At 35.7% G+C, this 15,790-nt stretch overlaps 1 protein-coding gene and 1 non-coding gene across 2 annotated transcripts in view; one reads left to right on the forward strand and one right to left on the reverse strand.

The window, feature by feature from the left end:
• Positions 1-1,050: 1,050 nt before the first annotated feature.
• Trnaa-ggc lies at positions 1,051-1,122 on the reverse strand. Its single transcript has one exon. It is a non-coding gene; the product is annotated as a tRNA-Ala (tRNA).
• Positions 1,123-8,174: 7,052 nt separating this feature from the next.
• The window catches only part of LOC5574213 (probable G-protein coupled receptor Mth-like 10), a 37,964-nt gene continuing 30,348 nt past the window's right edge, over positions 8,175-15,790 (forward strand). Inside the window, exons 1-2 of the mRNA XM_021843384.1 lie at positions 8,175-8,766; positions 8,826-8,970. Coding sequence (XP_021699076.1) covers positions 8,266-8,766; positions 8,826-8,970 — 646 coding nt within the window. The 5' untranslated portion in view covers positions 8,175-8,265. The remainder of the gene's footprint in view (positions 8,767-8,825; positions 8,971-15,790) is intronic.

A 15,790-nucleotide genomic window follows, 5' to 3' on the forward strand; every position in this document is an offset into this window, starting at 1 on the left:
TTTGCCGTAAACATCATATTTCTGAAAAATCGGGATCATAAGATATTCGTGATTGAAATATTGCATGCTCACTAGCGCCATCTGATGGCAAAATTTCTTGTTTTATGGCCTATAATATGATAGTCCTTGACCTACTGAACAACTTTTTCGAAGACCGCATCTCTCTAGGTAATCAGGATCCTGAGATATCCATGTTTAAAAAATTACATGCTCACTAGCGCCAACTGGTGGCAGAATTCCGAAACAAGCGGCCTATCACATGTTAGTCCTTGACCTACTGAACAACTTTGCCGAAGATACCATCTTGCTAAAAATCTAGATCCTGAGATATTTGTGTTCGAGATATTGCATTGCGAAATGTCCACTTCATCGGTTCCCCCGGGACACATTCCGATGGCCACTGAAGAGTGAGGATGTTTCCAATGTTTCATTTGTCCACTGACCGATTGGTACCGCAGAAGTGAAAAAAATTGCCGAAGACATCAATATTCTATCTTGCCTTGTTTTAGATTTACAATCAAAATGCTCCGCGTGTACTCAGTACACGATGCGACCGCTCGTGTGACGGGCCCGGTAAAAAAAAGTTACACAAGCGGTCGCACTGGTGTACTGAGTACACGCGTAAAAACTTAGGTCAGAAACACAAAGTTTTCGAATACTTTTCGTTGATTTTTTCGAAAAATTTCTTCCCTACAAGCAAGAAGAAGAGTAGATCTTGGAATAGGACCAACACCCGGATCAATTTAAAGGGGTTTTCAACGTGTTTTTCGAGTTTTCGCAAAGTGCGTGTACTCAGTACTCTAGGGCGACCGACGGTGGGTTAAGGAATTATTTTTTAGACATTACTGTAATTATGCAGTGGCGTAGCTAGATTCTTTGGGGCCAGGTGCGGAGCCAGATTTAGGGGCCCCTCCGAAGGAGGTTTGCAAAATTATTTTATTACCGAACTCACACGTACTTTTTTTTTAAAACATTCAATATATTAATAAATTAACTCATTACGCGTGGTAAAGATGGATAAATTATGAGTGACATCATAAAAAAAATCACGAGCTCAGGTGAGATTCGAACCCACGACTCTTGTATGCCAGACGAGTGCTTTACCAACTAAGCTACCGAGCCACTTGGCGTTTCAATACCTCGGACTATTACAAGTTTCGAATTTAAACCTAATATTTGTAAAAAAAAAATCGTGATTAAATGGTCAAAATAATCTCTGCTTGTGAAAAATCACCCATACCAGGGCGTTATTAGAATTTCGTCCAGGAAATAGTTTTTGTTGCTACCTCTTGTGGATTTAAAACAATATTTATGTAAAGCGTTTGCCTCAGAAGTTTCTATATGTTTCGGTTTGAAAGGATCTTTAAAGATATTCTTGAATAACTTTCTGTACACACTTAAAATAAATCGCAGTATCCTGTGAAATAAATCACCGAATTTGAAGTGTAAACAATAAAAACACAGTTTTTCCTGTGAAATCTGCTATTGTACCGACAAAATCCGCGAAATCAACTATTTTACCGGAAAAAAATCCGTGAAACAATCCATTTTAATGTAACCCTGTGAAATACTAACGAACAGTTCGGTAAAAGCATTTTTTTCGCCGAACTTCTGTGAAATCTTGCGACAGCCGCTTGATCTTCCTTTTGTTTCAGTTTTTGCACACCACTAAGAAGCAGTGAAAGCTGTCTTAGTGGTACCAAGCCTGCTTCCTGATCGGTAGGTCAGGAGATCGATTCCCGGTCGAACCATTTTACAGATTGTTCGGTGATTTTTCACCGTATGCTTAGGATTATTCCTGGTTGAACTTCTTGAACTATCGTGAAAAATTATTGGAACATATTTACTATATATCTGATGAAATCGCTGGACAAATTTCAGATAATCAAGTATTGTGCATATTACTGATAAATTCATTAGCAGGCTATGTTATGTTATTTTATGAGGTATTCCCAGCGAAACTTATAGAGGTATCCCTAGAGAAAATTTTTCAATGCTTTAAAAAATAAAACATGCACAGATTTTTCTGCAGTAAAAATCTGGAACTTATTGAACTCTGTCGAAACTCCTTAAATTCTTGGATATTTTTGGAACTTTTTGTAAACGAAATCTTAGAAGAAATTTTGCTAGAATATTTAAAGAATGCTTAAAAAACTGGTACTTGTAGTTATATATAAGGGCTCACTGAAAAAAAATTGAAGGGAAAATCCCAAATGATTTCCATTTATCTGAGGAATTCTCGCAAATTTATAAGATAAATATCATAAAAAAATCTCAGATAAATCTCAAGGGGTATATTTGAAATAAGTGAAATAATTCGTAGAAGAATCCTTGGAGTTAATTGTTAAGAAATACTTGCGAAAACCAAAGATACGCCAAGAAATCCCTTCAATGGTTTTCAAACCTTGATAAATTCCTAGAATGATTCATGTAGGCAGTCTTGAAGAATCCTTCAAAAAGACCAAAGTGACCTATCCGGAATCCCAGTGGCAATTTGTTTAAGTCTCGTAATGAATTGACGTCCATATAGGCTTATATTATGAGATCATTACTAGCTTTACCATAGTGATTTTAAGCCCAAATCAATTCTTCAGAAATTAATATAAAAATTCCTGAAAGCATTACTCAAAACATTCTGTAGAGTTTTTACATAAAAGCACTAAAAAAAGTTCCCTAGATTTATGGCTTATCTTAATTCTGTAGAAATCCAGTTAGGATTTCTGCAAACATTCATGAAAGAATTCTAAACGAATTCTTGGAAGAATTTACTCGTTTAACGAAATCTCTCGAAACGTTTAACAACAAAAAAATGTTGGTAAAATTCATGGCAAAATTGCTTATAAATTACAAGGAGAAATTTTTAAAGAAATATCCTTATGAATTATCTTAATTGGTGTTTTAAAATGATTCAAAATATAATACCTGAAAAAATTTCGATTAACAATAAATGTCTTGAAGCAGTCATTGGGGATTGTTCAGTGTAAGTGATTATTGTAAGAATAATTAAAATACTTTTTTAAACAATTTCAACAAGACATTGGCATACTTTATAGCAGACACCATGGAGAAACATCTGTAGTTATTTCAAAAGGTTTGATTTTGAGATAAGGCTGATAAGGTACCGTGGGGTAAGTGGATACAGAAAAATCAATAGTCAACTTCATTGTTATGTACAGCTAACGTTAATAATGTTAATCAAATTTTTTTCTGTGGATGAGAAGTGAGGGACTAATATACTTCAAATCACCATTTATTTTGATTTTTTTGATTGTTATGTAATGAGTATGAGGAACTTGAAAATTTGCGCCAAATGATCCACTTGCCCCACCATGGTGGGGTAAGTGGACCACCAATAAAAAAATCTATTCTCAAACCAAATGTGGTGTAATTATGTATAGTATGAATGACATTACTCTTGTTCTTGTTATTAGTGCTATTTATGTTACATTTTGATACCTTTAAAATTAAGGTGAAGGTGAATCGAAGCCAAACTTCAAATTTTCAAGAGCACGGATCTGGAGAACCAAACATCCGTTTAAGCTGAAAACCTAATCGATTGGTCACTAGCTGGTGGTGACCAATCGATTAGGTTTTCAGCTCAAACGGGTGTTTGGTTCTCCAGATCCGTGCTCTTGAAAATTTGAAGTTTGGCTTCGATTCATCTGCACCTTAAAAGTAACTTTATTTTACCAAGATATTATGAAAAATATTTAAACATTAGTTTACACTAATTCGAACAAAAAAAAAATATTGTAACTAGAGTAATTTGGAGAAAAATCATCCATTTTATACTCATAAGTTGTGCAGAAGTATTGTAGGATTATTCCTAACGATGTTTTTGAATAACATTCATAATTTAAAAATATTAGTTACATTTACTTTTGATTAACATACTGAAATCTTTTTATTCTATTTATTAATTTAGATGTTCCATCTGTCTAGAACAATTAATATGGTCAAATAAAGTTCCTTTATATGCTTTCAATTGAAACATTTGTATACTTTGCTTTTTTTGCAATTAAACAAAAGATATATCACAAAAAGTTTTGTTTGAATTTTGCAATATTCATTTTTTTATATTTTTTAATACCAGAAAGATGTATATACCTTTTAGGTGGATTAATTCAAATTTTCTATGGCCACTTTGACAAATTTAAGCTAGGAATGGACAAAGTTAAAGAAATACAACATTTGCGGATATTGAAACTTATTTAATTTCTTGTAAGAAGTCTGCCAACAAATGATAATAATACTTGATCCACTTACCCCACCCCATGAAGAAGTAGGGGTAAGTGTACCATGTCCAATATATCTGTATTTATTCTTAAAAATCACATATTTTTCATCGATATTAATTAAATTAGAACTGAAATGCTCACCATGTGTTGAAAAAACTAATAGTATTCGATTTTAGTCTGAGATACAATGGATTTTTGATTGGTAGAAAACAATTTTGAAACTAATTGATTTTTGCTGCTAACAAGTTTGCTTGTGTAAGTGTATGTGTAGTACCAGTTTTGCAATAGTATTAGTGTGGACGTAAGAATATAACCTAAAACGAAGCAATGGTGCGAAAACATTCAACATATTCAAGTATTTATGCTTAATATGGACAAATGATCCACTTACCCCACTGATACACTTCCCCCACTGTACCTTACATTTCTTTTTTCTTTCGCCAACACGTTCTTCAAAAAATCGAAAATTTGGAAGACGGGACCAAAAAAGATGCATTGATCTGTTCAACCCTATCAGGGTATTAACGTTTTTAATTTCAAATAATCCCAAGGAACAACGACCCCAAGGACAACCTTGAAACACAAAGAGCGTATTGTTCTGTCACATTTAAAGAAAAAAAAATTGTTAAAATTTGTTAAAATTACCCTTTTTATGTATTTTATTCGTTTGCACCCCAGTTTGTATCCTGAATATTTTTCCCCGCCTTGGGCCTTCCAAGTGGTCTCGAACATAAAAGAAAACTAGTAGACTAAATATTTTGATAAAAATCAAAATCTTTGACTTACACATTTTACAAAATTTATTATTTTGAAAATATTTTGAAATCTAAAAGGCTGTACACTTTTAGGCCTTTACTCATTAATCATTTTGAGAAGGTATCTGTATCATTTCTGAAATGAAAAACAATGATAATGGTTCAGATCGTAGGAAAATGTGTACAAGCTCAAAGCTCACCAATGCTCTAGATTTTTGGAGGCCCACAAACTTAGGTAGATTTGATTTGAAATAAGAATTCATGTTCATTGTTGTAGATTTACTTCAGCCTAGTTCTGGTACTGAGCCTAAATACGGACGCTCAGGGAGGCCTCAACACACACCTGAGACCCTACATATCGAACCCATCAACACATGGGCCGGGACCAACGGCTTTACTTCCCTTCCGAATTTACGCTTACCACTACGCCACCGACGCCGCTTATCGAAGTCTCAGTTTTCTCATGAGTGCAGTCGATTGAACAATATCAAGGAAAACAATTTACAAAACAAATATTTGTGTAGGCCCCTAAACTGTGGGGGCCCAAAGCCACGGTCCCTCGAGCCCCTCGACCCATTCTGAACCTAGTCTCCTCCAAAAATTATGCTTGTCATGCTCATTATCTTTTTGGTATCTTACAAATTATCAATTTCCAACAAGCTATGTCGAACTTTTTATATTATGAGAAATCCGCCCTGCGATTTTGGGGCCCCCAGGAGCTCGTGGCCCGGTGTGGACCGCACCCACCGCACTCCCCTAGCTACGCTACTGTAATTATGACATGCTAAACTATCTATTGAAGCTTAGAATGTGATAAACCTTGTTACAAAGTAGTTCCTTATGACCGTAAACTTTAAAATATGTCTCAAATTGCTACTACCTAATACTCTTTTTGTAAATTAAACGGTGGCTGTCTTGTCACATATGGGTGGCACACTTACCCCATAGTGCTTAAAACAACGTTATTTTGGATGATATTTGAGAAGCTCCAAAACTAATTTCAAACAAAAGAATAAAAGAATTTCCATTCATTTTGAATGAAACAGTACTTATGACAAGATGTAGAATCATGATTGTGGATTTTAAGAGCTTTGAACAAATAGCTTTCCCAAATTCCACTACAACTATCCTAAACTATGAATAAATGGTCGAAAGACAAAACTTTGAATGGGCATATGTCAGAAGTTTGAAAAATTGTCCTTAAACACCTAGACTGCTTGCTCTATTCCATCATTATAAGAGTATTTATCTATATATATCTTACTATTCAAATGTATTAATTGTGATCAAGATTTCCCAACACTTTCTTTCTCGTTTACTGAATGCGGCTGATATTTTTGTAGATAGTCATGCTTACCATACCCTTCTCTTTCCTTCTTTGGCATAACGTATTTGCATATTGTGATGTGTTCTCAAATATTACTTGGGGTGCTATGCCAAAAAGATGCAAGGAAACCAACGCGAGTGCACGCAAGACTCTGTTCAACTTCGACTTTTGTGGATTCCTGTCCGATCTGTGGTACTGATTAGTCAGAACAAAGAAACTCATTATTCCCGCAATACTCAAGAGCGGTATAGATTATGATAAGTAAGTGCACTTTGCGTGTCTGGTACATATGGAAATACCACATGCACGCGAGTCATTTCCCTCGACACAGCAGCAGTCTAACGCAGCGGAATCATTCTGTCAGCCTTCACCTAATCAGAATATGATTCATTCTAGAATATTTACACGGTCAGTTTATCCACGATGCGAAATGTATGAGGATTGCCATCGTCAGGCAGGAAGAGCGTGGATCCTTTTAAATCTGGATGTTTCTAAATTTATTTTTTCTTTAATTTGTTCAAGGTGCAAATAGGGGCTTTTCCTTTAATTCCTTCAGCCGGTCCTTTAACAAACATTCCAGTTATTTATCCTTGAATTCAAAATGAATTTGGAATAATCCAAAATATAATCAAATTATTTCATTTTTCTTTGTGTTTTCGGGATTCGATCTTCTTCGTAGCAGGCGCTATTATTCGTCCTACAATATAGATTCATTTTCCAAGTGAAATTTTGTGAAAGCTGTTAGGGTTCGACCACTTGTACACCCAAAATGCAATAAAACTACTGTATTTCGAAAAATAACTTCAGTTCAATTATTTATTTTGTACTTTTTCACCGAAATTGCATGGACGAAGACGTACCAAGCGAAATCTGATTTGCGATCGACTGAGCAACACAACATTACGGTTCAAATTTCTTCTCGCTCCCTGTGTGACTTAGTTAACCGGGTACTTATTTACACTATAGAAAATCTACGTACATCTTCACTGAAGGATTTCATTTCAATCACACGCCGTAAAGTTTCTATAATTCATGAAAATTTATGAAATTCCATCAACGAACGCATAGAATTGGGAAGGTAAACAAAATTTTCCATCCGTTCGGACCGAGAAAACAAACTTGTGTGCATCAATGTGTGGGTGGCGTACAAAACCGATTATTTTGATTGTGATTGTTTTCACTGCACTATGATCCGACATGCATTTGTTTGGTCAAAAGTAATTGGGTATTTAGTTGGGGCCGATGAATTCTAAGGGAAGTCCTCATTTATCATCATACCGTTGGAATGGAGAGTGATACCCGAATATCTAAATAATATAGTTAAACATTCAATTATAATGTTTGAGTGGTTATTTATTTTGACCACTGACTATAACACAGTGGGCCGTTAGTTGAGAGACGAATCAAAACTCTTATAACCAATATTAATATGGAAACGACGATTGTGGAAAGAATAACTTGGCATCGATTTGTATCATCATCATTAATTGCAATACTGGGAAATTTACAGGTTCTCACTTATCAAAGCTTAATAGCATGGATATTTGCACAACACCCTATAGGGCATTAGTGTTATACTAGTTTTTGTCAATATTTTTTGTTCTACAGTTCTTTATAATATTTGTAATAAATCGATTTTTTCGAGCATTTGTTGTTAAAATATATGTATGTGCGATTATTCATCACAAAACCTGAAACTTTTATTCAATATCACTATGTATTTATTACGTGAGTGAAATTCAAGGGCATATGCTTAAGAATAGAAAGTGAACAATTTTAACGAGTCTCACGCCGATTATGCTTTGCGTATAAACCGCCACATGAATAATGTTATTCATAACAATTGAAACTGTTCTTTGGCGCGGTTCAGTTATTGTGTTGAGTGTTGTTGCTTATTTTCGCTGAATTAGAAATATTTTGCCTGTTCTGGTTATTAACACCTATCATGATTTTGCATGATATTGTGTTTTCGAAAATTCTCACTTTTACGCTTACTTTCACATTGTGGTCCTTTGGGGAAAGCGTAAGCTCACAACTGCCATGCGATTTTCTCCATTCGGTAAACATCAGCAATGGCAAGCGCGACGACAGTGGCGGGATTTTGCACGACGGTGTGTATTATGAAGAGATCAATTACGCGACAGTCGACTACAGTTACGACAATGGCGGCAAAAGGATCACGGTTTCAGTGCATACCCGGGGGTGTGTCTGCCAAGTGATGAACTGCGTTTGGCTGTGTTGTGTGGCTGACTTTGTGGACTATGACGGTGATTATCCTACATGCAGTGCTTTTAACGTTACTAGTCAGCTTATGGTCGACATGATTGATGACAACGGTGAAACGGAGCAAGTTGACTTGAACAAGAAAAGTGATATTTTCAAGGTGATATGGAGGGAATCTTGCGGGCCGTACGATGCCAAGCCTCACGAATGGAATATGAATTCGGTAATGATGCGTTGAAGTGTGATTTAGGGGATTTTTATGTATTATCAATTTCCTTGCAGTCTGGTTATGTTCACTCGTTATCAACATTTACGATAATGCAAGAGGAATATTGTTTGTATCCATCAGAAGATCATGGAATGTCAACGTTATATTTCTGTTCCACAGAAGAAGAAACGAAAAACGTTTATACATCTGTTACAATAGGTTAGTATGTGCTTAATTTCATTATGTTGTTTCATAAGGACTGTTTATTTTATAAAGTGGACACCTTGAACATGCTATATCTTTTTAATTTATCAATCAAATCGCAATCGGTTTTCTGCACATCGTTCGTCTAATGTTGTAAAATATTGTGATAATAAAAAAAGCCGCCAAAATAATTAAATTTCACACTAATAAGGAAGAACGTTTTGAACAGTCGATTTTTGGAGATTATCAAAAACTATGATTATTAGAAATTGGTTTGAAAATTCGACAATCTATATTTTTTTTTTAGAAGTCTGCTGAAATCTATTGAGTTATTTTTGCAGCAAAAAATTTCCACAATGACAATCGACAAAGTTGGGAGCACTGTTGTAATTAAATCGAATTTATTTTCCATGTATTATTTTCATAATATGTTATTCTTAAATTACCTATGAAAACATTCGAAGAAACACGCTTTCAATTTGCTGTAGATCGAAAAATATGCCTGCAAGGTTTTAAAAGTATGAGATTTTTTAATAAAACGACCACAAAGAGAAAAAATGGTACCTAAGAATGCGGTAAAATCTCAAGATTCTGTCCTCTTTTATAAAATTATAGTTTCTTTAGTTATCTTATCCAGTTTTTAACCTGCATTTTACTTTACTTTTTTGCTGGGAGCAAAAGGATGATGTTTTAGCAAATTTAGCCATAAAGAATACCATACCCAACATACAATTTGTCCATAAAAATGAGGATTTTGTTATGCGAAAAAAAAAATGCTTAACTTTGACGAAGAGTTTTTCTTATGAGTTTTTGGAAAAACTATTTAGTTCTTCTACCAACCGCATTTTGTAAGATATTATATTTTCATTACATTGTAGGATAGTAGTTCAACTATGCACAGAAAACTGATTACGATTTTATCAATCAATAAAAAATATAACATAAACAAAGTGTCCACTTTATAAAATGAACAGTCCTTAATATTTTAATCCTATCACAAAGAAAATGCGAAAATCATCATATCATGTTCTATGGTAGTCCATTTTTTAAAGAAATTTATCTGTCAGTTTCCCCCTACGAGAAACGATTAGGGGCATAACTTCTAAATTCAACATGTAGTCATCAAATTCAATAACTTTACTGCGAAAGCTTTTGAAGCGTCAACGATCTGATGAATTTCTACACAGGCCTTGCCTCGAACATTCGTACTTATCAAAAGAATAAACATATCTGAAGCACTGGAGACGTAAGCTGTTTTTAGCTGTGAATGTGAAATTCTGTAATGCTTGTGAGTGCTAAACTCACGTTTGTTAATTTTTCGAATACTTAACATAGATAACATCATTTTGCTGTTCAGTTCGTGTGAATACGTAAATTGAACATATATCTTTCGGTGACACATACAGTCCTAATATACTTCACATTGTAATATATTTTGAGTTTTCTAGTAATTTTACATTGAGTACGCTTGAAAGTTTGCTACAATGGTCTACCCTAAGATGTTCAGAAAATTAAATGTTCACTGGCGCCGGGTTATATAATTCCAAATATAATTGCCAATAACATGTCACTGCTTTCCTTTCTCAATAAATTTGATGAAGACGTCAAATTTTAAAATAATCGGGAACTTGAGATTCTGAATTTAAAAAAATAAATAAGGAGCTCAGTCTCTAGCCTGATGGAAGTATTTGAAATCTAGCAGCCCATTGCATTTTGAATTGAATATGGAAGAATTTTGAGTAGGTATATTTTACCCCTAACACGTTGGCCCGTGATATACAGAACAACTTCATCAAATACACCATCCTTTTAATCTACTTTTAATTTCCTAACCAGGATCCTGAAATACAGTTTTGGACAAAACATTTGCAACTTTTTCAATTTTCCATACAAAATGATCAACTTTGGTAAGTTAGATCTCAGTTATTTATGGACCGATTCATATGAAACTTTCACAGAACATTAGATATAACTCGAATTTTAACATATATTTTTGAATAATTTTTCCAATCACGAGTTTATAAGTATTAACGGTTTAACTAAAGTGTAATTTTCGACGAAAAATTCAAAACTATTTATCTCAAAATCTGATAGCCCTACACAAAACTGTCTTCAGCAAACTTGTTCATCTCGTCAAAATCTACAACTTTGCTGAAGATACCATAGCTAGGGTAACCAATAAATTTTGGACCCCTATATATTTTGGACCCCCTGGGACATTTTCCTGCAAATTTCCCAGTTTAAATCGAAAGACCAACTCAGTTCGTATGCCATTTGGAAAGATAGGACTATTCCGCACTTGCAGCAAGCATTTGTACATAGAAAATGTGTTCATTCTATCTGAAATTAATTTAATTTAATCGGTTTATCCATGCAACCGTTACAACACGTTACACACATTAATCGAAGCCGCCAGAAATTTTTCAAATGTAAACAAAAACTCTTCTCAAATTTCTGAACTAAAACCGTAGAAATTCTTCGGTTTTCCAATGTTAATTGGTTGATTAGACTATGAGCAAGCATATTATACAACCAGTGTCGCGGACTTTGTCGCCAAACGATGAAAAATGCTGGGGGTCCAAAATATATACCTTAAGGGGCCAAAATGTATTGGTGTGTCCAAAATAATGACAAACAGTGATTCACAATTCAATTATTTTGAACGTTTTTTGGATATTACATGTCCGTATGGGCCTTTTTATCACGTAGAGGAAGTTTTTCTCTACATTTTAGCATGTTCTTTGACTTGGTTACGCTGTGTCATTAATTAATTGGAAGAAAAAAACTAAAACCACTTCCTTAACCCGTAAAGTGGCAGGACGGACCTTAGTGCACAAAAATGCTTCAATCTCAGTCAATAGTCATCCGAATCCAATTCTTCAAAAAGTTATGGAAAGGGGATTAGTGTACCTACATTTTGGGGGGTGACTCATCCCTCCATACCCATCCCCGCTTTTGTTTGACTCGAAAAACCTTGGCTCTTTAGTGTTTTTCTATAGAAATTTTACTAAGCATCATGAAAACAAAAATGCCATGCAGATTTTCGTTCTCAAAACTGGTCAAAATGATGAATCCAGACCAACGTAGCCATTTTGGACTATTATGGTCCTCTCGGAAGAGGACACCGGTGAATCCGGATTTATATAGGAGTGTTCATGTGAAAATGGCTGTATCTCAGTCACATACGAATCAAATCGCATTCTGTAGCCAGCAAACCCTTAGGCTTATGTTTTTTGGTGGCGCTGGAAGTTGACGCATCCCCTCCAGCCCATCCCCCTCGATGTTTATTTTGAAATTTTTATGATTTTTCATGCAAAAGTCACCCCCCAAAATGTAGGTACACTAATCCCCTTTCCATAACTTTTTAAAGAATTGGATTCGGATGACTATTGTCTGAGATTGAAGCATTTTTGTGCACTAAGGTCCGTCCTGCCACTTTACGGGTTAAGGGGTTCAAAATACGACCGTTACCCTATTCCTTCAATATGTTTAGTTATGTCAATTATAAAAAATCGTCAAAAAATTCACTTTAGTCAAACCGTTACTGCTTTTGAACTGGTAATTGGAAAAATCACTTAAAAATATATGTTAAAATTCAAGTTATGTCTGATGTTTTGTGAAAATTTCATTCAAATCGGTCCATAAATAACTGAAATATAGCTTATCAAAGTTGGTCAATTTATATGAAAAATCGAAAAAGTTGCAAATGTTTTGTCCAATACTGTATCTGCATTCGAAAATTGCGTGACCACTAGCATCGTTATCCTGAGATAGCCGCGATTAAAAAAACGCATGCTCACTAGTGCCGTCTGGTGGCAGAATTTCAAGTGGGTGGCCTATTACATGTTAGACCTTGACCTATTCAACACTTTTGTCGAAGACGTCAACTCTAAAGGTAACCAGGATCCTGAGATATCTGTGTTCGAAAAATCTCATGCTCACTAGCGCCATCTGGTGAAAGAATTCAGAATCAAGAAGATCATCACATGGTAGCCCTTGAACTGCAGAACAATTTTGCCGAGAACACCATCTTTCTAAAATATCGGGATCCTGAGATGTTCGTGATTAAAATATTGCATGCTCACTAGTGCCATCTTGTGGCAGTTTTTCTTGTTAGGTAGCTTATCATATGTTAGTCCTTGACCAGCTCAACAACTTTGCCGAAGACATCATCTTTCTAGGTAATCAGGATCCTGAGATATCGGTGTTTGAAAAAATAAATGCTCACTAGCACCATCTGGTGGCAGAAATCAGAAACAATCAACCTATCACATGTTAGCCCTTGACTTACTGAACAACTTTGCTGAAGATACCATCTTGCTAAAAAATCTAGATCCTGTGATATTTGTGTTCGAGATGTTGCATTGCGAAATGTCCACTACATCGGTTCCCCCGGGACACAATCCGATGGCCACAGGAAGGTGAGGATGTTTCCAAAGTTTTATTTGTGCGCTGGCCAATTGGTACCGTTTGACTGAAGGAATTTGCCGAAGACATTCACATTCATTGCCCAGCATTGGATTCACAATCAAAATTGCTCCGCATGTATTCAGTACACGATGCGACCGCTCGTGTGACGGGCCCAGTCAAAAGAAGTTACACGAGCGGTCGCACTGGTGTATTGAATACACGCGTAAAAACATAGGTTAAAAACACGATGTTTTCGAATACTTTTTGTTGGTTTTTGCGAAAAATTTCTTCTCTACAGGCAAGAAGAAGAGTAGATCTTGGAATAGGATCAATTTGACTTTTCGCAAAGTGCGTGTACTCAGTACACTAGGGCGACCGACGGTGGGTTAACCTATTACTGACGGCTCATTGAAGAGCCGGCTACACCACTGGTCCATCACCAAAAGTCTCTAACAAAAATAGTCCGGATTAAAACCCTGCGTAACACCATCGTGACCTTCCCTTGTAAGAACCTTGAAGTGATTATTTATGAAGTCTTTAAAGAATCGAAAGAACAACACCTAGAAAATTTTGAGGAGGCATTCGTTGGGAGTGTGTGGAGCTATATCTAATCCATTTTTTTCTTTGATATATTCTTTGATGAATTTTCGGAAGAATTTGTTTAAAGATAACTTGGCAGATATTTCTGAGCTCCATAGAAAAAGCTTGGCAGATACACTTAAAATATATTGAAGGCGTCAAATGGTATCTGGTGAGATCTTGAGCAGAAATCTAATAGTTTGGTGAAGTTGAGGAATTCTTCAAGAAGCCAATCCGAACGCAATTATTTTCGAAATATGAAAGGACTTTTAGATTTATTATTATTGAAGAAGTACACAATTTTCATGGCTGCCCTTTAGATATTGAACAACTCTTCCCAAGACTCCAACTTTTCAAATCATCAGGCTCTAGAGCAGGGTTGGTAAAAAATCTGAAATTCGTTCTACAGTAGCCAAACAAAGCCAATCGCAGTCAACGAAGCCAGTGAATCTCACGCCTACCGCTGCTGTAGGCAAAGAGCCTTGAAAATCGCAAAACACCCGTTGCTAAGGGCAACCCAAAATAACTGTAGAAAAATCTTCTATTTCCCGCTGCATTTCCCGCATTTAGAGCCTTCAATGACACTAACGATTTAGAAAATTCATGCACCCAACATAGGCTACTTGATGAGATTCACGTTTTTGAACTACTGTACATACTGGGAAAGCCACGTGATTTTCGCGAAATTCAAGCCTACTACTATTACCATTCCCAGCACTGCTCTAGAGATATCAGTGAATCAAATTGTCATCAAAACAGACGAAAAACTAACAACAAAGCAAGCTCGCTCACAACCGTGTGTCCCAACTTTTGCGGATAGGGATACAATCAAAACCAAATTGTCATGACAAAAACATGGCTCAACATTGTTGCAACCTTTTTAACTCTCGATTAATCAGTTATTTTCAACACAAAAGGGCCCATTCAGAAATTTCATAACGCTGAAGGGGGTGGGTGGGTGTTTTAACAATGTTACGGCCCATACAAAAACTGAAAAACATTCATACAAAAAGCGTTACAAGGGGGTGGGTGGGTGTCAAAAATGGCCAATTTCAGCGTTATGAAATAAATGAATGAGCCCAAACCAAACTTGTTTTATGGATGTTGTTCGATAATGTGTCAATGTTTACCAACACGCAGAAAGTTTTCGAATTGCAATCCGAAGCCCAGAAAATCGCTGCGCTCGTGGTAATCGATCATTGTCATATTCTGTTTAAGTGATGATAAACTGGCGTTGTGAAATAAAATTGTTGCAACAAGAAGAGGAGATGACAATGTCTTTATTGTTGCGAGTTGGGTGACAATTGATTCACTGAGAGATATCATATGTCCCGAAGGTTATATTCTCATCCCTTAGGGTTCATATAGTGCAAGATCGAAAAAACGCCTCTACCGGCCAAGTTCGCAACTAAAAGGATAATCATCACCTTTTTAAGGTAAATCGTACTGAGTACTGAAACTTCGCCGAAGACAGTACTGTGATATACATCTATAATGCATACGAGATATTCAACAACACTCCCAAATGAATTGTGGGTCTCCTATAAGGTGGCGTTCTAGGAGACCCATGTGTCATATAGGAGACCTGACAGCATTTAGTTTATTCGAACAATACTTTCAATGTTGCCAGTGTAGAAAACTGATTGTGTTTCGTTTTCCCGAACGCACTGTATCACACAAAATGCATACCGTAAAATGGGGTGCAGTTGATTTTGAGCGGTTCTGTTGAATAAGATCTGGTGGGATGCTTGTGTTATATTCCAAATATTTTTTCAACCAGTACTGGTTTGATGTTTTTCGAATTATCTAATAGACATTTTGACTAAATCATAATGAGCTTTTATTG

Source organism: Aedes aegypti, chromosome 2 (assembly GCF_002204515.2).
Source record: "Aedes aegypti strain LVP_AGWG chromosome 2, AaegL5.0 Primary Assembly, whole genome shotgun sequence".
NCBI lineage: Eukaryota > Metazoa > Arthropoda > Insecta > Diptera > Culicidae > Aedes > Aedes aegypti.